The following is a 24,078-nucleotide window of genomic DNA, read 5'->3' on the forward strand; positions in this document are numbered from 1 at the left end:
AGTTCCTTTCAGTTCTTAACCTGTTGCCTCCATTAGATCTTTAATAACTGATGATTGAGGCTGAGATTGCTGAGCTTGATAAGCGCTGAACCCTTTCACTAATGGGTTTTGACTTCCCTTTTAGATAATTGTTTATTGTTCATTATGGTAAACAATGCTGATTGGCTTTTAATCTATTCTTTTAAAATCTGGATCGGCATGTTAATGTTCGCGCTCTGATTTGATTCGCTTGAATTGATGCTTAAAAAAAGGGAAAGCGAAAGAAAAACAATCTTTAAACAAGAGGAACGACTGGAATTCCCGTGCGGCTCCAGTTTGTGTTTGGGATTAACATTAACAAACAGTAGGGAAAACACATGCACACTTCCTGTCACGTGACTTCCCTTTAGAAACTGGCTCACTTGTATATTATAATATAATATAATATAATAATTGTAAAAAAATAAATAAATAAATAAATATATAATAAATACTTATTTCCAAATATACTTTTGTACATTTTTGTACTACTTTTTTTAGAAAGTAAATTAAATTACTACATTGGTAATTTTATAAAGGTATTACATCAATATAACAGTTAAAATCTATTTCAATATGAATGTATGTAATATAAATATAAGTAAATTATAGGATACAGTGTTGAATAACATTTAAATACCAAATAAAAAAAACAGTATATTAGTACAGTACATTAAAATATATTTTTATACCCAGTGAAGTATACTAGAATTGCGCTACCTAAAAAAGAAGCATATTTGTACTCTAATGTAAATATATATATGTAAATACCACATATATTTAAAATCAATTCTTAGTACAGACTGCTGCTATAATGCTGTCATTATGATTGAACATTTGTTTTGGTTACCTGTGCACAAGTCTCTCGGGACACATTTAACACCTGACATAAAACATTGTGCCAATTTAATCTTGCGGGATATTGTCCAATATGGTAAACAGTGCTGATTAACTTTTAATCTGTTCTTTTAAAAACTGGATTGACGTGGTTAAATGTTCGTGCTCCGCTTTAAAAGGGAAAGTGAAAGAAAAACAACCTTAAAACAAGAGGAACGATTGGAATCCCCGTCTGCGGCTCCAGTTTGCGCTTGGGATTAACGTTAACAAACAGTACGGAAATCACACGCACGCATCCTGTCACGTGACTTCCCTATAGAAGCTGGGTTATGTTAGCGAATCGCGGCGGCGCCTTTTGAATCGCCGGCTTTGATTTGGGTTCGCTCTGCTTGCTCACGCTTCACACACGTTCGGCGGAGGGGGAAAAGAGGAGAGGGGAATAAAAGAGGCAAATCCTCTTTTTATTTTCGACTGGCTCGGCCCACCTGCTTTGTATTAGCCTGTAAAAATCTGGGTCAGACCTGCTCTTTCACTCTCTTGTATGGCCCGCAGATGCTGTTGCTGATGTTGCCGTACGAAACATTGTTGGCCTGTTGCAGCGACACATCTGGTAGCAGCTGGACTCTTTACGATAGCGGTCACAGACACCTCATCCACACCGTAAAGAGCCTGTGGAAATTCTGAAATGCTGTTTACACTGATTAGGTGTAGCAGGTGGGGCTGGTTAGAGTTGGAACCGCACTCAGAAAGGTAGAAAGGTTAATCTCCATACGGCCGCTTTGTGTCCAGAGAGGTAATCCTGGTGTCTCCTGGTTTAAATTATGTCTGAACTCTGTCCTTCTGCTACATAGCAGTATAATGATGGCCATACATGGTTTCATACATGCATTTATAGCAAACAGTAGCTTTAGTAGCTATATTTGCACTGTATATATGGACAGGGTGACACTAAAAAGACATGTACATGATTGCATGTTTCATATGAGCTCATATTACTGCATTTTTCGCACTATATGGCGCACCGGATTATAAGGCACACTATCAGTAAACTTTTATTTTCTGGTCTATTTTCATACATAAGGTGCACCCGATTATAAGGCGCATTATGCAACACTAGTAAGGAACAGGGGTGCCGCCACGTTTACTTCTAATTCAGCAGGTGAGACCTGTAAAACTAAGCTAAGTTACGTAAACAAAACTGAACTGAGTCAAATAAGCACTGGATGTTAATCTACAGAAATTTTCTCCTAAAAACTGTTTAATTGGGTGAGTTAAGCGCTTTCGTTTTTTTTACAGTAAGCTTAGATTTACAGATTAGTCATAAGAACAGATGCAGAATCCCCTCAGGTGAGAGTTCAATTAATTTGTATTCAACTGGCAATTCCCCTTGAGGTTTCTACACATACTTGGCAACCTATGACTTAATCTCTGTCGGCCAAGGCTGAACTTCTCCAAACAGTCTGCCGCTTTTATATAACTTAAAGAACCAATCAGAAATAAGCAAGAAAATATCTTCACGTTTCACAGCAAAATGATGTGATTGGTTTTTGTGATTGGTTCAGACATGGGCTGGATTTTTAAAATAAGAAAATTTAAATCTATGTCCCTCAAATAGTAAAACGTCCTCATACACTTCAAGCACTGATTCTCGCTATCACTAGTGATGCCCCGACATCAGGAGGGTGAAGACTAGCACACGCCTCCTCCGACACATGTGAAGTCAGACTCCGCCTCTTTTTGAGCTGCTGCTGATGCTGTAGCATTGCTGAGTAGCATCACATCACAGCTCTAACACTCGGAGGAAAGCGCAGCGACTCGGTTCTGATACATCAGCTCACAGATGCAGCCTTGTGCTGATCCACATCACCCTAGGAGTGATGAGGGGAGAGAGAGAGCGCCATCTACTGTACTGATCATACCTGAGCCTCTGAGCATTGGTATTTACAACAGTTTAAAAGGTTCTGAAGTGCACAAAACTCAAAAAACAAGGTAACCTTCATTGAGTATTATGTATTGCGTTGCGTGCCGCTGTGCTGTGCCGCTGTGCTGTGCTCGCCCGGGGTCTAATGATCCGCGGGGTATTTTGCTGTTGTTCCAGCAGCCAGAGCCTCGGAGACAGCAGAGGCTTCCGGTACTTATGCCGGGCTTTAAGTCAGCCCGTCTGTTGTCTGCGGCACACACTCGGCTCCGGCTGCTGTTTTCTTAACCCGCTGTGTGTGTGTGTGTGTGATTACAAGCCGTAAGACAAGCAGTATGCGTGAGTTCTTGCTGAGCAGATCTGACTGCATTGTGTGAACAGAGAAAGGCTTAGTGAAGCTGCTGAGCTCAGCAATATGTGGCTACTTTGAGGGGAAAATGGCCAGACGGTTTTACAGTACAGCATGCTATTCTGAAATGTTAATCTCAACCTTACCCGTTCATCAGCGGTTTCAGCGATGGATGAAATGGAGGACTTTCAGCTAACCGTCGTATGATGTACGATGTAGCGCAGCACGATTATAGTATGATTTACATACCTCTGTCTCCCTTCACCAGTTTCCCCCAGATGTGTGCACAACGGGAAGAAGTTTGCTGAGGGCGAGGTGTACCGTATGGACTCCTGCTGGCTGTGCCAGTGCCGAGGAGGCGTCTCCTTCTGCTCCAAAGCCGAGTGTGCTGAGCTGGACTGTGATAACTTCTACATCCCAGAAGGAGAATGCTGCCCAGTCTGCATAGGTACCCCGTAAACACCACACTCTACCATCAGCGACCAAATACTTGACATACAGCTCTGTAAAAAATGAAGAGAGCACTTGTGAATCAGTTTTTATAATTTCGCCATTTATAGGTTTATGTTTGAGTAATATTAACATTGTTGTTTTATTCTATAAACTACAGACAACATTTCTCCCAAATTCCAAATAAAAATATTGTAATTTACAGCATTTATTTGCAGATAATGAGAAACAGCAGAGCTTTCAGACCCCAAATATTGCAAAGAAAACAAGTTCATATTCATAAAGTTTTAAGAGTTCTCCTCCACCAGTCTTACACACTGCTTTTGGATAACTTTATGCCTTTACTCCTGGTGCAACAATTTAAGCAGTTCAGCTTTAACTTAGTTAGCTAATGTCTCTTAAAATGAGCCTTATAATTCAGTGTGCCTTATGTATGAAAATAGACCAGAACATGTGCCTTATAGTGCAAAAAATACGGTAGGTAAATCCAAGTGGTGACCCTTTTTTTGGCCAAGAAGATTGTCATTGCATATGGTAAGCGTCTCATCTCTGTTGATCAGGTTTAGTAGGTGTGTTTGAGCAGGAAAATGAGCCAACATTGATGGAATGTGGCTCTTGAGGACAGGAGGTATGCAGCTATACAGTATGGCAGTATGTTCTTGGTGACATTCCTAAAGAGTACAGTGTTTAGAGTGTTTAGATCATAAGCTGTTCATTTGGAAGCAGGATCTCTGGGTGAGGTTTAGAGTGGAGGGATTAGATATACATTTATGAACCTTTATACAGCGCTTGTGTAGGACTGCTAGACATAACAGTGTTTGTAGGAATTTTAACACTGGGGCTGTGTTGAGGTGGTAAAGTGTCTAAATTGAAAAATGGGTAAAGGGGAGCCAGTTCACATTAAAATGCAGCTTGAGGCTTTTGTACAGGGTCCTTAAAAAGTTTTAAAATGTCTTAAATTAAAATCCGAGTAATAAAGGTCCTAAATTGTCTTAAATATACTGTAAATATGCTGTAGGTATTACATTTTCAGATGCAGCAAGTTATCTAATGTACCTGGGAGAGAATTAAGGTTAGCGGAGAGCTAGCTAACATTAGCAGTAAGCTAGCTAACATTAGCGAGGAGAGAATTAAGGTTAGCAAAGAACAAGCTAACATTAGCGGCATTAAAATCTGGGTAATTAAGGTCTTAAAATGTCTTAAATATGCTGTAGTACATATTTTAACATTAGCGAGGAGAGAATTTAGGTTAGCAAAGAACAAGCTAACATTAGCGGCACATTATCTAACATTATCGGGGAGAAAACGAAGTTAAGTGGAGAGCTAGCTAACATTACCAGGGAGAGAACTCAGCTTAGCGGAGAGCTAGCTAACATTAGCGGGGAGAGAATTAAGGTTAGCAAAGAACAAGCTAACATTAGCGACGAACTAGCTAACATCACCAGGGAGAGAACTAATGTTAGCGGAGAGCTAGCTAACATTAGCGGCAAGCTAGCTAACATTAGCAGCGAGCTAGCGAACCATAGAAATGTTTGGGGCTTAAATTATATTAATTCATGTCTTAAAAAGAATGAGGTCAGCTGACTACCTGAATATACTGAATATAGACCAGGTTATTCCATCAATGGAGTTGTTTCTTCTTCCCTGATGACCTTTTTTTGGCCAGGCAGTGTAATAATCTTTTTTGTCTGTAGATTTCAGTAGCAAGCTGCATGGAAATGGATGGCATGGACTGTAAGTAGCTTAGCAGCACATGTGGCTAACAGACAGCGATCAGACAGACTAGTATTTCCCTTCAGTCAGAGTGTGTTTCTGGGTTCAGCAGACATCAGAGGTAGCAGCGCCGGTTATTGGGGGTCAAAGTCAAGAGACCCACCTGGAATCCAAAGCCCTCTAAAAGCAGGGAATGCTTTCATCTCGCACCGGCAGCCCTGGTCCTTTGTCCGTCAGGAAAGTTTTAATGAGAGCTACGCTGAGAAAATGAAGGGTTAACAGAAGCAATTCACCTTCTGAGAAAAAAATGAAGAACAAAGTTTTCCCACAGAACGTTCTGATCAAAATGCCACAGCTACCTAAACTGAGCTACTGCACTCAAGTTTAAAGATCACTGTTTAAACTGGAGTTTTGATTGAACCCGTAAATTGATACAGTATAAAAGTGGCTGCAATTGAGTGAGTGCAGGTGCACACAGTCCTTCAGGAAATCAGTCTAACTACAGGAAATAAAGTGTGTAGTGTTGTGGTGTTGTGTTAATGTGTCCTGCTTACCTCAGTCTGTCCATCTTTTTTTTCTCAGGGGGTTCTGCTGTAATTTTCTCTTTTATGGGGGGGTTTTATCCTCTGTGATTTTATTCCCGTCCATGTTCGTGTTTTTCTCAGACGTCCTCTGAGAAAATTATAGGCTAAATTATCTACTGTTTTTTGCTGAACTCTGAATGTGGTCCTCCGATAATTTTAGTCCCGTCCGGACGCACATCTCTGAGTTTCGTCTCCTCGCGTTTAATAAAATAGCTATCTTGTTGGTTCACATTCACCTGTACCTGTATAAACGTCGCCTTCTTCACCAACAACAAAAAAACTCATATTAGAGAGACGAGAGACTCGTAGCTTTATAAAGGGAAATGGATGCAGAGTTAGCAGCTCATATGTGGAGCATCTTTTGCTCGAGCTGCTCTGAAGTTCATGCTCAGGTCGAGAAGGTAAAAAAAAAAGGCCAGGCTTTGGTTTGCTTTTGCTGTTTTTTTTTACAGCTATAGCTGCACAGCTGCACCAAGAAGAGATGCAGTGTGGGTACGAGAGAGAAAAGCACGTAGCACTAATGCTAATGCTAATGCTAACGTGTAAAAGCAAAAAGACTGAGCATGAATTCCGATGAGAATGTGATCGTTCACATTCATGTTGCATGTTGTTGGAAAAAATCAGATCTGAGCCACATTGAGAAAAAAATTATTTTTCATTTTTTTCATCTTACCCTTCAGGGCTTCTGTAAGTGCAGGATATTATTAAGCTGTTACATGAACTTTAAATATCTTTTAGAATAGATCAGGCGCCCTGGATGCTTCAGCAGATATCTGAGTATCTCCAGCCCAGAGAGGAAACAAAAAACAATGAAGAGAGAAAGCAGAAAGCGTAGAAGACGAGTCAGTGGGTTTAACTGCACCCAGATGGAAACACATCAGCCAAATACCTGCTGCAATCAAGTAAACATAGGATTTCCTGGGATCAAATCAGACTCGCAAACACACAGTGCAGCTATACCCACACTGCAGAGATGACTGGACACCAAACTACCTCTATTACAAACAGAACATCGGCGCTCAATTACCTACGTTTTCAGGAATCTCTGACACATTAGCTCTGAATTTCCTCCAGACTGTACTTAAACCGTTAGCAGAACACCACCAGCTCCTAAAGAGGAAGCTCTTAAACATTTGGCTTCGCTTTAAAACTGCTGAGAACTTTAAACACTGGTGTAAATGTGGCCATAATGCAGCTAATGCTCTTAAACCACATTTCCTACTTCAGAGCGAAAATTACAGCCATGACCTCGGCACTGCTCCCGCGCCTTCCATCATTTCAGCCTGGCAGAGGTCAAACCACAGTGGTCAATCTAACAGTGTAAAGCTAAGAGTGACACACAGTGGTCAGGCTGACCCTCGACACTGAGAGGGAACTTTATGATTTTACCTCTGGAATAGAATCAAGAGGAAGATGGATGATCACAAGCCATCAAACCACCAAACTGAACTGCTTGAATTGTTGCACCAGCAGTAAAGCAGCATAAAGTTATCCAAAAGCAGTGTGTAAGACTGGTGGAGGAGGAGAACATGATGCCAAGATGCATCATTAAAAACTGTGACAAAAAACCATCAGGGTTATTCCACCAAATATTGATTATTTCTGAACTCTTAAAACTTTATGAATATGAACTTGTTTCCTTTGCATTATTTGAGGTCTGAAAGCTCTGCATCTTTTTGTTATTTCAGTCATTTCTCATTTTCTGCAAATAAATGTTTTTGATTTGATTTGTTTGAAATGTTGTCTGTAGTTTATAGAATAAAACAACAATGTTCATTTTACTCAAACATAAACCTATAAATAGCAAAATCAGAGAAACTGATTCAGAAACTGAAGTGATCTCTTAATTTTTCCAGAGTTGTAGATACTAGGGTGTAAAATACTAATGTAAAGGTTGAAGTATCAACTCAAGCTTTTTACTCTTTAATTAAATGTGTAAAAATACTGGTTTTAAAACTACTTAAAGTATAAAAGTAAAAGTAATGTAAGGGGACAAAAATAAAGCCATTATGAACAAAAGCTTAGGCCACGCCCACAGAGTCCTATAGTGCACAAGCTGGAATAAAAACAAGCTGAAATTAAATAGGAGTAACTAGGCTATTTTTAAAATCAGTAGAAAGCGGAAGAAAGTAGAACAAAATATAGATTACCAACATTTCTACTTAGTAACAAAATATTTGTAATTCATTATTTAAACCTTTGGCAAAAACAAATGCCTTTTCCCTTCTCTGCCTTTTTCCTCCCTCATATCTAGCACACTAATCCAGGCCATAATCACTATCTTATGCCCTGATCCTCGCTCTGCTTTATGCCGGAACTAAGCCTGTCTTTCCTTTGACCTTGAGTTTCTGTCCTGATATTAAGCTGTCTAGATTCTCCAGGGTATATACGGTATTCCTTGAACTGTCTTTTCGCATTATGTCATTACATTGCATTATGCTATGTATCATTTTTCACTCATAGCTGTGTAGAGAGAGAGAAAATCTTGTCAGGATTTCAAACTTTCCTTAACCCTTGTGTGGTGTTCGGGTCTGTGGGACCCGTTTTCATTTTTCATCAAATGATACTAAAAACAATATTTTTTCTAACTCAAACTACACATTTATATTACATACAGTATGTTTGGCCAAGGGCTAATAAACTTTGCTTCATTTGTAAATTTGAAACTAAACAAATTTTCTACTCATATCTTGAGTTTAATTCATTTTCGTTTACATTTTATAAAAAAAAACTAGTTGATTTTACGTATTATAATTTCGGAAACGTATTGCCTTAAAAAAAAATTAAGTAAATATAAGTTTTGGCAACTCACTCCACACCACTAATTCACCATCAGTGTGTAGTTTTATTGACCAGGACTACCTTCATTTTGTTATTCAGTTAATATATAAAAGATAATATGTAAAAAATAAGAGGCCACTTAAAAATAATGAGTTTCTTTGATTTTACCAAATTGAAATGGAATATAATCAAGAGGAAGACGGATGATCACAAACCATCAAACCAAGCTAATGCTAATGCTGCTGCACCAGGCCTTAGTGCTGGAGAAACTTGAAAAGGGTTTCCTTGAGAGAAATCTGTGTCGATTAACATCCAGCACTCGTGTGACTTTAAAAGAAAATGTATTTTTTTTTTTTTTAAGAATGACAGTTTTGTTTCCTTCGGCCCTTCGCTCAACTTCCTTATTAGAAGGGAAACATGGCGACACCCATTCTCACTTCAATGTAGGCATCCTTACTAGTGCACCTTATATATGAAAATATACCAGAAAATATTAAGACTAGCAGAAAATAATTTTAGTATAGTCATTGCAGCTGTAATCCTTTAATAGTTAACTCTTTTGGTATCGCCCCCTACAGATGTGGAGCTGTTGTCAGTGGAGAGCACCAAGGCCAGCTGCTGGGTGAACCACAAGCTGAGGCAGCACGAGGAGCAGTGGAAGGAGGACGACTGTACGTTCTGCCAGTGTGTGGATGGAGAACCTCAATGCACAGCCATGGCCTGCAAACAGACCTGCCAGAACCCCGTCAAGATCCCAGGAGAGTGCTGCCCCTTCTGTGAGGGTAGGGATGCAGAACATGCACTCACACACAGATACATACAGGGGTTGGACAATGAAACTGAAACACCTGTCATCATTTTAGTCATGGCTAAATTGGAGCAGCCTGGTGGCCAATGTTCATTAATTGCACATTGCACCAGTAAGAGCTGTAAGAGTGTGAAGGTTCAATTAGCAGGGTAAGAGCACAGTTCTGCTCTAAATATTGCAATACACACAACATCATGGGTTAAATACCAGATATCAAAAGAGGACAAATTGTTGGTGCACGTCTTGCTGGAGCATCTGTGACCAAGACAGCAAGTCTTTGTGATGCATCAAGAGCCACGGTATCCAGGGTAATGTCAGCATATCACCAAGAAGGACCAACCACATCCAACAGGATTAACTGTGGACGCTGTAAGAGGAAGCTGTCTGAAAGAGATGTTCGGGTGCTAACCTGGATTTTATCCAATAAACATAAAACCACGGCTGATCAAATCACGGCAGAATTCAATGTGCACCTCAACTCTCCTGTTTCCACCAGAACTGTCCGTCACCACAATACATTATTGTGCTCTAAAACCAGGTGTTTCAGTTTCATTGTCCAACCTCTGTAGATCTATACACACACACACATAAACAGAAGCAGGCAAATATATACTGCAAATATATACTATAAAAATATACTGGCAAACGTTCTCACACACATGCTAGTATTCACATGCGGCCCCTTTTTGTTTATAGGACTGTTGGTTTTTTTGTAAACCGAGGCTAACTATAACACACACACACACACACACACACACTCTCTTTTGAATGTTAACACTTTTAATCCTACACACTCACTGTGACACCAACTCATTTACACTGTCTGTGAACAGTGAGTAACTTCTCAACACCCCTCCATTAATCTACTTAAACTATGTCAGCAATTTAAACATTAACATTAAAACTACCAGCTTCTGCCTGAGGTCCTCAGCATGGACCACACAGCCAGAGAAAGGTATGCATATACAGTACACAACAGAAATACAGCAATTTTATCTTCAGTGCCTCCTTATATCACTGTAGCGTCGTACAATGATCATAGATTGAGAATCACAATTATGTTGAGCAAAGTACCATATTTTTCGCACTACAAGGTGCACTTAAAATATTAGAATTTTCCCAAAAATCGTCAGTGTTTCTTCTAATCCGGTGCTCCTTATGTATGAATTCTATCAGTCAGGTATTAAGGAGCAGTAAAGTCACTCCACTGAAGTACAGAGTTATACAGGAGTTTCAGTTTAGTTCTCCAGCAGTGTTAGCATTAGCCGCTAACCATGCTAGCCATTAGGCCGTTCAGAGCTGAGCATTATTGGCCTGTACCCTGCTACTAACCCCAGCTATCACTGCTGGAGCAGCATTAGCATAACCAGCAAAGCACACTAAGAGCTAGCTCTTTAGCTGTTCTGGTGTGAGTATTATCAGCCTTTAGCCTGGTACTAACCCCAGCTATGACTGCTGGAGCAGCATCAGCATTAGCAGCTAACCACGCTAGCTCTTTCACCGTTCAGACATAGTAATAATAGTGTACCATGTTGCAACAAGCTACATGGGACGAACCGCTAGCTAATATCACCCTGGTTTACCGGAGCATTCAGGGTTCTTCAGTGTAGCACTGTCGGGCAGCAGTTAAGTGGCATTAGCAGCAGTTAGCTGCTAATGCTAATGCTAATGCTAATGCTCCAGCCTAAATGGAAATCTGGAAATCTAAGCTTACTGTAAATAAACAGAAATACTTTAGTCACCCAAATAAACAGTTTTCAGGAGAGAAATCTGTGTAGTCTCTGTAGGTCAAAACTGGTTGCCAGATACTATGATGCATTCTTTACTTTTTTATGATATTTTTAAAATGACCTATTATTTTATATTTTTACTTATATTACTTATATATTATTTATCAATATTAAATGTCGGTTTAAAATTTGTATTTCTTTTTTTTTTTTTTTTTTGTTTTTTTACTATTTTGTTCCTTATTATTTTAAAAATTTACATTAAATATTTCAATCCCTTTTATACTGTGAATGCTCTGCATCATTGTAAATGGGGGTCAAAAGTTGATTGATTAATTAATTCAACTAGAAAGTTCATTATTTTGAAGATATCGGGGCATACTGATATTTAATTAGTTTGTTATTGGTCACTCAATGCTTCAGCACTGACGTATTTGTCTTGTAATTTGAGATTATAAGGTTTAATTGCTTGCACATCCATTACTAAAACGGTTGATTGTTTCCTTAAAGTTCCTGCATGCGTTTATCCTGAAGTCAAATTTCCAGATTTCCACGCGGGAGCTGGGGATTAGCTTGTGTTTGCTGTAATTGTCATCAGTTGGGGATGCTTTCTTTAAGCTCCTCCATTCTTATAGACCATTATGTCAGTGTGTGAAGATCTGAAAGTTGAAAGTAAATTGCACACAGGAGCAGCGGCTTGCTTGCGTACTTCTACTGCCTCATGTCTCACCATTATAGAGCTTGTTAGCGATCCTATAGCATCCACGTGCACGTTTACCACCACAGTAGCTCATTAAAGGAGGCCTGCAGGCGTTCTTCAGACTGGAGAAATCGTACCCTTTATTGGTCTGACCTGCCAAGTGGAAGCCAACCTGGCTTTCTTAACTGCAGAATATTATGCAGGGTGAACATAATGAGTTACAGCCCCTCTGGTTCTTAGCTTGGCAGCACGGAGAGGCATTCTGCGGGCAGCACACGTGCCACCACAGCGGCAACTCCCCACGACAACCACAGGCCCCGCTTTACCATCGTTTAAGTACCAACAGATGAGATGATGGAGGTTTAGGGGCACCGTAAACGTTGTTTTAGAAGAAAGTGATGCTTCTGTGCAGCAATTTCACTAATACCGGAGGCAGCCCGTTCATCAAAACTGTCAGATAAGGGAAGTCGGGACACGATAATCACAGCGGCGCTTATCTGTAATCACTGGAGCCCGCAGAACCGTGCTGCTGTTAGCGATGCTAACGTTTAGACAGGGATTGATAGCATGGCTTTTTTTTTATAAATGTTAGTGAGGTTGGTAAGGTATTTATTGTACTTATTATATAAAAAAAAATCATGCTTCCAGATGGAGGTGTCAGTGCTTTTCAGAAGGAAGATAAATATGGCTAATATAGCTAATAGCTAATAATATAGCTAATATCAACGCCCTGGCTTACCGTAGCACTCAAGGTTTCTCAGTGTAGTGCTGTCAGGCAGCACTAGCGGTTAGCCACAAATGCTATGCTAATGTTCCAGCTTTAGTGCTGGAGAAATTTGGGAATCTAAGCTTCCCAAACAGTTTTCAGGAGAGAAATCTGTGTAGATTAACGCGTAGAGGCAATTGCTCAGGCAGCACTAGCGGTTAGCCGCTAATGCTAATGTTCCAGCCTTAGTGCTGGAGAAATTTGGGGATCTAACCTTTCCTGATCAGTTTTTATCCAGCGCCTATTTGTTAATCGAGCAATCCTTGTTAGCATGGCTTTCTAGAAATGTTATAGAGATTGGTAAGGTATTTATTATACTTATCAAAAAAAACTTGTACCCAGATAGAGGTGTCCGTGCTATTCAGAAGACAGATAAAGGTTTCCATGAAGAAACCAACCAAAAAAAAAAAAAAAAAGGAAGCAATATTGTTTGAGCTACACTTAACACAACATGCCATATGTCTCAGCATGGAGTTGTAGAGGTTCCTAATGGTGTCCTGCAATAATCCATCCCATGCAGCTTGAATATTCAGGGTTTGTACGGTCATAAAAAACCTAAGAAAAGTCATGGATTTTAAAAATAGCATTTTCCAGGCCTGTATTAAATTTTGGTAAAATATGAATAGAAAAAAATTCTGTTTTTATTTTTAGTTTATGGACTGAAAAAAGCTATTTTGTTTTTGAAAAACCTCTCTTCGCATTAGGTAGCTGCCGGCGTGGGGTCCTAATCTGATTGGATGTTCAGTTGGACTGTAACTGTATGTAAATTTGCAGTTTTAAATAGTACAAAATAGAACAGGTAGAACACAAAAAATAAGGTATAAGTATAATAAGTATAATAGTATAATAGTAATAGTATATAACATAAAAAAGTGCATCTTGGTCCTTTTATTGGTCATTTATTTGCTTAATGGGCGTGTCCCCTACCCCTAATTCAGAATCAGTGTGTAAACTTGTCAACCAGTGCATTTCACCCTCTGTCTGTGACCATGGTGGACAAGACTTCACAGTGATGGTGAGTGAGGGTTGCATGGACTAGTATTATTGGCCTGTAGCCTGCTGCTAACCCTGGCTAGCACTGCTGGAGCAGCATTAGCATTACCTGCTATACTAAAAGTACGCGCTAGCTCTTTCGTCGTTTAGAGGTGAGTGTATCGGACTGTAGTCTCTGTGTGTTTACTGTGTTAAAACAACAAGCTACGTAGGATGGACTGCTAGCTAATATCGCCGTTAGCTGCTAATGCAAACAGTTTTTTTAGGAAAGAAATCTGTGTGAATAATATCCAGCTCTATTTTTTATATTATTTTGTTTACTTAACTTAGCTTAGCTTTACAGGTCTCGCCACCCAGCAACAAGACTTGTTGAATTATAAAGGAAACATGGCGACACCCCTGTTCCTTACTAGTGTCACATAATGCGCCTGTTAATATATGAAAACTGACCAGAAAATAGACGTTTATTGATAGTGCCCCTTACAGTAAAACAAAGCTGACATTATGAAAGCATGTGTGCCTTGATTTCCCTCCCCTGAAAGAAATGAATTTATCAAGACCCTCACAAATTAGCCATGCTAGCTCATGTTCACCACACCCCATGACTCACTGGTAGAACTTAATGCCTGGAACTGACTGAAGTTTCGATGATGTTCTGATGTTTAAAGTCCTTAAACCTTAAATCTTGTTAACATATTGCAGTTCTGACTTCATGAGGAGAACCCGTTTCTGTAAATAAGCTTCAGACGCTAATCTTTTAATCTATTCTCCATCTCTGTGCTCCTGCAGAACCTTCCTACGAGACCGTGAGCCCCCTACTGTGCCCCCCACTCCAAAACTGCTCACTATCGGCACACGACTGCCCGTTTGGCTTTCAGCAGGATCACAACGGCTGTCTGAGGTGTCAGTGTCTTGGCAGTAAGTGAATTCAGGATCTTTCACACTTCACTTAGGCTTGGTTTAGACAGACGGCCGCGTTGGGGTGAGTTGTGCCAGTTTTTACTTAAAGTGACTTTAAAGCGAGACCATGACAGCAATGCTTCCAACTAATATATGTAAATATATTTCAGGATGTGGTGCATCCCTGGAAACAGTCAGTTTGAATCTGAAATATAATATTTAAGAAATACAGCTTTTTGAAAAAACTGTGTGGGGTAAGTTGTGCCTTTGGAGAAAATACATTGGGGTAAATTATGCCATTGATTACTGAAGTAAAAGAGTATATTTTAAATATATTTAATGTAATCTCAGAAACTGTAATGCTATATAAAAGCTAGACAAATTCAATACAAAATTACTAATTTAAGGTTTATTTAAAGCTACTTTACAACATCAAAGGCTAATTCAAGCATATCTCTTCTCATTCAGTGTTCTTTCTTTATTTATGTATTAATTTAATTGATTATCTACTTTGTAGATTAATATTAAAGAGAGAAAAACGATTAAGAGACACATATGGAATTCTGTAGTAAACAGTATAAAGTGTTAGTCCTCCAAAAGGTCACACACATGAGCACACCGAAGGTCAATTTTTTTTTTAAACAAGGCCTAACAAACCAATCACGTCCTAGCCATGATTAAAAGTTTATTAACATAATTAGCATATCTCTTAATTTCTAATCCTACTTGATGAATGGACTTCCCCTTTCTTTACCTCTTTGGAAGCCCTGCATGTCTTCCTCTTATAACTCTGTGGCATGATGCTCTATTCCTATTTTTGGTCTAAAAGTAAGAATGCCACATAGTTTTAGTGATAAAATAGTACAATGTACAATTACAAAAAATATATGTTTAAAATCCAGTAGTGTAGCTTCACCAAAGCACTAAAACACGTGTGAAATGTTTTAAATTTGTCTAGACACTAAACTGTTCAGACACAACAATCAGAACTTCTTGATTATGATAAGTTCTGCTTTGAAAGGCAAAAAACAGTTTTTTGAACCTAATTTTGATTACCTCTCATGCAATAAGGCTCTATTCTTTGCAGGATGAGTGAAATGGCTGTAAAAGGGCTTTTGAGTTGATTTAACTTTCACACAGTGAATGAGTGTTACAATCAAAGCTAAAGGCGGTTCAACCAATTATTAGAGTGTGTTAACGTTTTTAGGTACCACTTTAAAATAAGACTACCTTTATAAAGAGTTTATAAATGGTTAATAAAGGAGTTTATTATTGGTTATTAACTCCTTAATTATAGAAATTCTGCTTTGAAAGGCAAAAAAAATGTTTTTTTGAACCTAAATGTGATCACGTCTCATGCAATAAGGCTCTATTCTTTGCAGTATGAGTAAAATGTCTGATTTTTAATTTTTTTTTTAATGTGTGGTCACATGACCAGTTTCTTCTGTGGTTCCCTAGAAAAAGGGAGTGGCACAAAATCACCCCACTTTCCCCTACAGTTCTTTAAAGTCTAAATAATCACGTCTAAATACCTGATTCAGATCATGTTTATAATTATGTTCAGGCACAGACATTTTATCAGCAAATTAGTATATATTGACGTCTAGTCTAATTTTCACAAAGAAACACATAAAGAACCGAAACTCAGAGCTGCTGACGCATTCCCGCCCTTTATCCGTGCATGCAGCCTCACAGCAGAGCAGCGCTGCTAACAGACCTCTCTGAAAACCCTCTGAAAAGTGCCAGCAGAACACAACACAAGTAAACACTGGCTTAATACACACAGCGCCGTGGAGATGAATCATCCTGGAGCAGAGTCTGCTTCACACAGTAACTTGTTCATGAGGCATTTCCCATGACGTGCGTTTCCTCCAGCCTACAACACTTTTTTCACCAGAGGTTCTCGAGTCTGTTCAGTCCTTTTTAGGGGCTTTTGAGTTGATTTAACTTTGATTTTAACACACAGTGAATGAGTGTTACAATCAAAGCTAAAGGCGGTTCAACCAAATATTAGAGTGTGTTAACTTTGGGTAACACTTTATTTTAAGGAACACAAATTAAGCGCTTATTAATGTCTTATTATTTGCTTAATAAAGCCTTAATTAGACATATGTAAAGGATTTATTCACTACTTATTATTAGGCTTTATTCTGTGTAAGTGTTATTGGTGCTTAATTAGGGGTCTGTGATTGATGACATTTTTATTTTGTGCTTTTTAGTGTCTAATTAGTGATCAACAGAACCTCACTTTAGAATATGGTGCACATCTTGGTCTATTAGTGACTTATTAACCCCTTATTAACTCAATAAACTCCAGCACAGCCATAACCCTGCCAAACTCACATAGATCAAACTGCTCCAATTATAATAACACTAATAACATGTAGAATTAGCTAATATTAGTTAATGCTTAATAATCTGCTTAACAGGCTGCTAACATAACTGTTTATTGTGCACTATAAGAACTAATATAGCCATTATTAATTATTTACACATAATAGACCCCTAATTAAGCACAAATAACACTTACACAGAATAAAGCCTAGTAATAAGTAGTGAATAAATCATTTACAAATGTCTAATTAAGGCTTTATTAAGCACATAATAAGACATTAATTATATTAATAATTTGTGTTCCTCAAAATAAAGTGTTACCTTTTGTTGGTACCACTTTAAAATAAGACTACCTTTATAAAGGGTTTATAAATGGTTTATAAAGGAGTTTATTATTGCTTATCAATTAGGCTGAACATGCTTTAAACCCCATTAACCCATGCCCATGGCAACAGTGAGCTGAAAATGACACTTATTTATACTGCAAAACCTCAGATCTTTCTAGATAATGATCTTATTTTGTGTTTTCCATCAGTCAGCATTAAATTTGTCATATTAATATATTTGTAAGTATATTTAACTATTTACTATAAATTAAATGACTCAGCTGAATTAAATGACGAAGCAAACCACAGATCACTGTTGCCTTTTCAACTGATGTGTTGTAGCTGCTTATCAAAGGTCTTTAAGGCTTTTACAACCTAATCAATAATAATTAATAGGTAATAAGTAATTTATAAACCATTTATAAACCCTTTATAAGGGTAGTCTTATTTTAAAGTGGTACCTTTTTTCGCCAGGCAATTTTGTTTATACTATAAAATTAAGTGTCTTGTTTTTTTGTTGTTTTTTTACCTTGTTTCAGACGACTCCTGTCCTGAATTGTCGAGGTACTGTAACCTGCAGTGCCTGATGGGATACGAGAAGGATGACTTTGGCTGTGAGGTGTGTGAGTGCAGCTTGCCCTCTAACTGTAAACCTCTGACCTGCAGCAAGACCTGCCCATATGGATACATGTAAGTCTGCTGGAGCTCAACTTTCAGTTTATCCACGCTCTTACTCCTTACCCACAACCCCCCTCCATTTATATAAAAAACAAAACACATTTTTACAAAGTATGGTGTGCCCAAATTGTGTTGGGTAATGTATCTTCATCGTGGATGGTGTGGTGCAGTGGATAACACCACTACTTCGTGAGCAAGTGAGCTACCACTCAATATGTGGGAGAATGGGGTTCAATTCCTGGTCTGGGTGCCTAAATGCTGTGCTAAACCAATAAGAGTCCTTGGGCAAGACTCCTAACTTTACATTTAACCATCTCTGCTATAGAAATAATATAAAAAGTGTCAGCTAAATGCAGTACATGTAAATCAAAATGTAAATCTCGTGTAAATCTACTTTAATTATGATTTGATTTATTTAGTCTTAAAAATAATGTGGTGATGAGAAGGGCTGCAACTCGTCACCACAATGATTATTTTGGTAGTCGACTAATCGGATGATTATTTTTTCGATTAGTCCATTAGTCAACGATTATTTCTGCCATGCCCTCCATCTCTAAAAACATGGAAATTACTATTATTTAGTGAGTAAATATGTAATATGTTGTGTTTAAACACTTTTGGAGACCTTCTTTCATTTTAAACACGGCTACCTAAACCTGAACTTCATTTACTGTATGAAGTATAAATGAATAAATGAATGAATGAATGAATGAATGAATGAAGAAATGAAGTTACTCTTATATAACACATTTATAGAAACCTAAGGACGCTTTACAATTTATACATTTTTACATACTACCATTAATACTCAACTCTCATCCACACACTGGTGAGCCAACAGCCAATAGTGCTCAGCGTACTCTCAACCGGAAACCACCGTCCACCTGAGGGCGGGCCGCATCAGGCACTACAGCATTTTACACATGACAGAGTGCTAAATACATATCTAGGCACAGTCATACATACATTTATACACACACAAACTTACACACCAGGTCAATTTAGAGTATTATTGTTTTTCTGAGTAATTTTAGAGTATTCAATTCACCTGATCTCCATGTTTTTGGACTGTGGGACGAACAATGTCTCCGGAGAACATGCAGAACATGGAAACTCCATCCAGATAGGGACCCAAGACTCCAGCGCTGGGAGGCAAACGTGCTAACTATTTATAAAGCCTGTATTGAAAGTACTTTGCTTAATTGATCATTCTTAAATGTTGTAAATTACGACAACAAATTATCAGCTTTGCTTTTATTTTTTCAGTAAAATGGCAGAAAGGGCAGTAAAGCAATAAGGGTTCCACATGCCTTGTTAAATCCCTGTTAAAACTCTTTCTGGAAATATTTGTTTCTGGAGTTGAGTTGAGTTATTGAGCCTGAGAAATACTGTAGCGTATTTTAGCTACTGATGCCCTATTTAATGAAGACTGTATTGCTGCATTGTGGACTTGTTTTAAAACAAAGTGTTTTCCAAAAATGTAATCCAGCAAGTCTAAAAGGTGTGACGTGCAAAAGTATTCAGCCCCCTTTACTCTGAAACCTCTAAATAGAATACAGTGCAATCAACTGCCTTTCAGAAGTCACTTAAGTGGAGTTATGAATATAACTTAAATGTGGAAGATTGATCCACGCTCTTACGCTCTTGAGTAGGGCTGCAACAGAAAAACAGCTAAACATGAGATTTAAAAGGCATTTAAATGTCTCAAAGTTGTCTAAACATGGAAATTACCATTATGTAGTGAGTAAATATGTAATATGTTGTGTTTAAGCACTTTTGGAGACACAGAATAAGTTGAGTGTAAACTGTGTGTGAGAGACTTTTACCCTTTGATCTCCAATTGCGCTTCTGTCTCCAGAACTTTGTGTAATGTGGTGCTGTTACAAAATAACGATTAGTCGACAGTGAAATTTGTAGTCAACAAATTGTCGATTATATCGACTAATCGTTGCAGCCCTAGTGATGAGTTGATGAGAAAGAACGAAAAAGAGAGCGAAAGAGAGAGAGAGCGAGTTTTCAGGTTTAGCTTCTGCACTGTTGATTCCTTGTTTTTGAGATCAAAGAAGCTCGACGCTCATCCTGGCCTTGGTTTGTGCTGAAAGTGGCTTGGCTGGGACCCCCTCCGTGCCAGTAATCCCCCCTCGACTTGAGCAAACATCTGGAAATTTTCCCTTTTTACTCCCCACAGATCCTCACCTCCAAGCCAGCCTCTTTTCTTCATTTCATAAAGCGTCCCTCTATTTCAAAACAACGTCACAAAAGAGGCCTGTGTGTGTTTTACATGAAACTCTCCGGGTATCTGAGCCACGCTGCTGCTGCTGAGGAGCCTCTTCCGGAGATGGGGGTCGGCAGGGCCTTCGCTGGGTGCCGAGTTGCGGTTTGGGGGGGAGTGATGGGTCCAGGAAGCGCAGGATTCTCAAACTGCAGCTTTTAGACAGTCTTTATCCATCCGTATATCCATATTTCTCTCCTGGGGGGTCAGAATTGTGTTTATAATGGCTCAAGAAGAGATCCAGAGATCCTCTGCTTTGAATTTTGTGTGAATGTTTGTTGATACTGAGTTGCGGTTCTGGAGTTTAATGGTTTCGTGGCTTTTGTGACCTCTCCAAAAATGATAAATGAAGAGTCAATCACAAGAGCAGATGAAAGTCAACGCTGCAGGAGTCCTGTGTCTGTTCCTTTGATGGATGCCAAGTGCAGGCATTCTACACTCGTGAAAAAAACAGTAGATTAAAGTATACTAAGCATTATTATGCTATAGTGCACGAAAGTACTAAAGTGTTCTTGTAGCAACATTATTATTAATCAGTATATTTAAAGAGTGCTAAAATGGAACATCTTTTTTTTGTACTTATTATTATACTTTAATTGTACTTAAAAAACTTGTTAACTGTACTAAAATGGAACTATTTTAAATATACTTAATTAACATGTAAACATATTACTTCATATGTTCTGTACTATTATACTCCAGGTATATTAGGAATATACAGGGGTTTTGACAATGAAACTGAAACACCTGTCATCATTTTAGTGTGGGATTTTAGGTTTCATGGCTAAATTGGAGCAGCCTGGTGTCCAATCTTCATTAATTGCACATTATTGCACCAGTAAGAGCTGTAAGAGTGTGAAGGTTCAATTATCAGGGTAAGAGCACAGTTCTGTTCAAAATATTGCAATGCACACTATAACATTATGGGAGACATACCAGAGTTCAAAAGAGGACAAATTGTTGGTGCACGTCTTGCTGGAGCATCAAGAGCCACGGTATCCAGGGTAACGTCAGCATACCACCAAGAAGGACCAACCACATCCAACAGGATTAACTGTGGACGCTGTAAGAGGAAGCTGTCTGAAAGGGATGTTTTTCGGGTGCTAACCCGGATTGTATCCAAAAAACTCCATAAAACCACGGCTGATCAAATCAAGGCAGAATTCAATGTGCACCTCAACTCTCCTGTTTCCACCAGAACTGTCCGTCACCACGAATAAAGTATTGTGGTCTAAAACCAGGTGTTTCAGTTTCATTGTCCAACCCCTGAATATTGAATTACATTAAACTAAAAGTGTACTTCATAGTATTAATGTACTTTTAATACATTTTAAGTAAGTCAATAAATCTGTTAGTATATTTACAGCATACTTAGACATTTCTCAATATGCTTTAAGTACAATTAAGTATATATATATATTTTTTCACCATGGTACTGGCTGTAAAACAGCATTTATAATAGCGTGACCTTGATTGCGTGAGTGTGGCCTTTGGATGTCAGCCTGAAACATCGTCAAGAAATCGTATGTAGGTATTTGAAGGAAAAGTACCGGCAGGTCTCGCTGGTCTAGCGTGTGTCACGCCGCGTAGCACTGCGGCTGTTTGGACTTTGGCACAGTGGAGCACCCCTGGGCTCGGCACAATGGAGGACTTAAACCGTTTCCCCTTCTCAATGGGGCTAAAATATCATCGTATCTGACAGGACGTGGCGGGGCCGTTGGTGGGGGCCCGCTGGAATTTGTGCCGAGCCAGCAGTAGTCCCTGGTGAAATTCCACAGGCCAGCTTTAAACAAAGCCCAAAGACTCCAAAGGTCAGGGGACGCCCCGTCTCTATGTTTGTACACGGTGGGCCTCCACTGTTCGTCCGGCTCAATACACAATACTGCTGTTTCAGCAAGAGAGAGAGCACTCAGGGAGCTGCCGCACCGGCTGCAGAGTGTACAGTGTTGTGTCTGTGTAGGCGCTGGTTGTTTTCGTACTACTGCATTGTCATCATCGCAATGTGCACATGCACAATAGTCTCATTGCAGAATGTGCAATGTCACATAAGGCAATTCAATCAAACACATCAAAACACATTGCAATGTTTTGATTCTTGACGCAAGAAGTAGTAGATACACAGCACTGTCTCTGTGTCTGTGTGAGTGACAGGCTGCTGCTGCCTTAGAAGCGTAAGGGGGAGCGTGAGGGGGTGGTTAGGAGTAAACACGAGGTAACCGCACACATGGCCTCCATCCACATGGATGGGCATGTGCTTGTAAACGTGAGCACATGTGGAAAAGTGTGCACCTCAGTCCAGCACAGTTTTGCGGTGCAGATATTTCCAGTTACAGCTGAATTCACACTTTTAATCCCAGAAAAACAAACGCTCTTATTTACCTTTTAAAAAGCCATTTAAATGCCTGATTAAAGAGTGCTCGGTGCTGACTCAGCTCTTGATTGGTCCGGATGCGAGACAGCGCACGGATGGGGCGGGGCTGGTGACATTATGGGCCCTGCATTGTTTAATATCGTTATATATATATATATATATATACATCCTCAAAAAAGAATATTTGCAATGTAAATTTTCCAATGTCATGCAGCCCTGTACTGTAATACTGAGTATAAAACTATTTTGTTTCTTTCTTAGACTTTTGTTTCATTGCAAACCAAGTATATACAAATTTAAACCAAGATATTTCATGTTTAGTCGGGACAACTTTTGTTGCCATGTTTTCCTTCTAATGCAGCAGGTCTGACCACTAGGTGGTGAGACCTGTAAAGCTAAGCTAAGTTAAGTAAACACAACTATAATTGTTAAAAAGAAAAATTGTTAATCTACACAGTAGAGGTGTGCCAAAAAATCGATTCACATAAGAATCTTGATTCTCATTTACTACGATTCAGAATCGATTTAAAATGTCCCAAAATCGATTCTGAGGGGCGGGTTTTAGACTGATTTTGGGCTGGGTATTTTTGTTGGACCTGGCAACCCTGGGGATAGCGCTTGTCCTTTCAAACGGAGATCTTCCAGACACACACAGAGCGTAGGTGTTTGAGAATCACCGGTAAGATGGCAGAACAAGCACTATATTACATTAGATTAACGTGTAGTTTCAATGTTTTATGGCAGAATGCTTCATAACAAGCATAAAAAAGATCGCTAGTAGTTAGTTTCAGTAACTGTTAGCTAGCTAACTAGCTAACTTTCCAGTTCCACCTTAAATAACGCTACAGGTGGCAGCGGGCTGCAGCATTTAAGGCGGAACGGAAAAATAACAATAAGCTAATCAGAGCTAATTTCAGCTCCTCATCACAGAGGAATTAAGGAATGGACCATATGAATTAATTTCTCCACCACCTGCCCCCTTTCTGAAGAAATACAACGACCTTAAATTAACTAGTTAATCAGCAGCTGCTCCTGAACTTTAGCGCTCCACTGCTATCATCACATCAGCCCAGCAGCGTCACCTACACACCACCGCTAGTAGCCTGGTAATAAAGCAGTGTTATTTATTATTTATTTATTGTTCATTAACGTCATTGTGATATCCCAGTGATTCCTCTGTCACTGAGGACCCACATTCCTGCACATTTTATTGTTTTTGTAACACATTACCTGCTCCAGGACCAGTGTATATTATGGAGGGTTTTTTTTCAATAAGATTCATAAGCCAGAAGCAGAAATTTTTATAATTCAAATCGTTTTGAATCAAAAATCGATTTTGAATCGAATCGTGGCCCCCAAAATCGGAATCGAATCGAATCGTGAGATAGTAATCGATTCCCACCCCTACTACACAGATTTCTCTTCTTTAAACTGTGTATTTTGGTGAGTGATGCACTTCTGTTTATTTACAGCAAGCTTAGATTTCCAGATTTCCACTAAGGCTGGGTGCAGCAGCATTAGCATTAGCAGCTGACCGCTAGAGCTAGCTGCGC

The 24,078-nt window shown here is 39.0% G+C and overlaps 1 protein-coding gene across 3 annotated transcripts in view; it reads left to right on the forward strand.

The window, feature by feature from the left end:
* The window catches only part of LOC103029757 (cysteine-rich motor neuron 1 protein), a 77,017-nt gene that overhangs the window by 35,974 nt on the left and 16,965 nt on the right, over nucleotides 1-24,078 (forward strand). For 2 of the 3 annotated variants that reach the window (XM_022672597.2, XM_022672598.2), the window contains exons 5-8: nucleotides 3,391-3,570; nucleotides 9,229-9,432; nucleotides 14,434-14,562; nucleotides 17,744-17,894. In XM_022672597.2, coding sequence (XP_022528318.2) covers nucleotides 3,391-3,570; nucleotides 9,229-9,432; nucleotides 14,434-14,562; nucleotides 17,744-17,894 — 664 coding nt within the window. The remainder of the gene's footprint in view (nucleotides 1-3,390; nucleotides 3,571-9,228; nucleotides 9,433-14,433; nucleotides 14,563-17,743; nucleotides 17,895-24,078) is intronic. The other variant, XM_022672599.2, reaches the window with a different exon arrangement.

The sequence above is a fragment of the Astyanax mexicanus genome, chromosome 14, assembly GCF_023375975.1.
Source record: "Astyanax mexicanus isolate ESR-SI-001 chromosome 14, AstMex3_surface, whole genome shotgun sequence".
In the NCBI taxonomy this organism is placed as follows: domain Eukaryota; kingdom Metazoa; phylum Chordata; class Actinopteri; order Characiformes; family Acestrorhamphidae; genus Astyanax; species Astyanax mexicanus.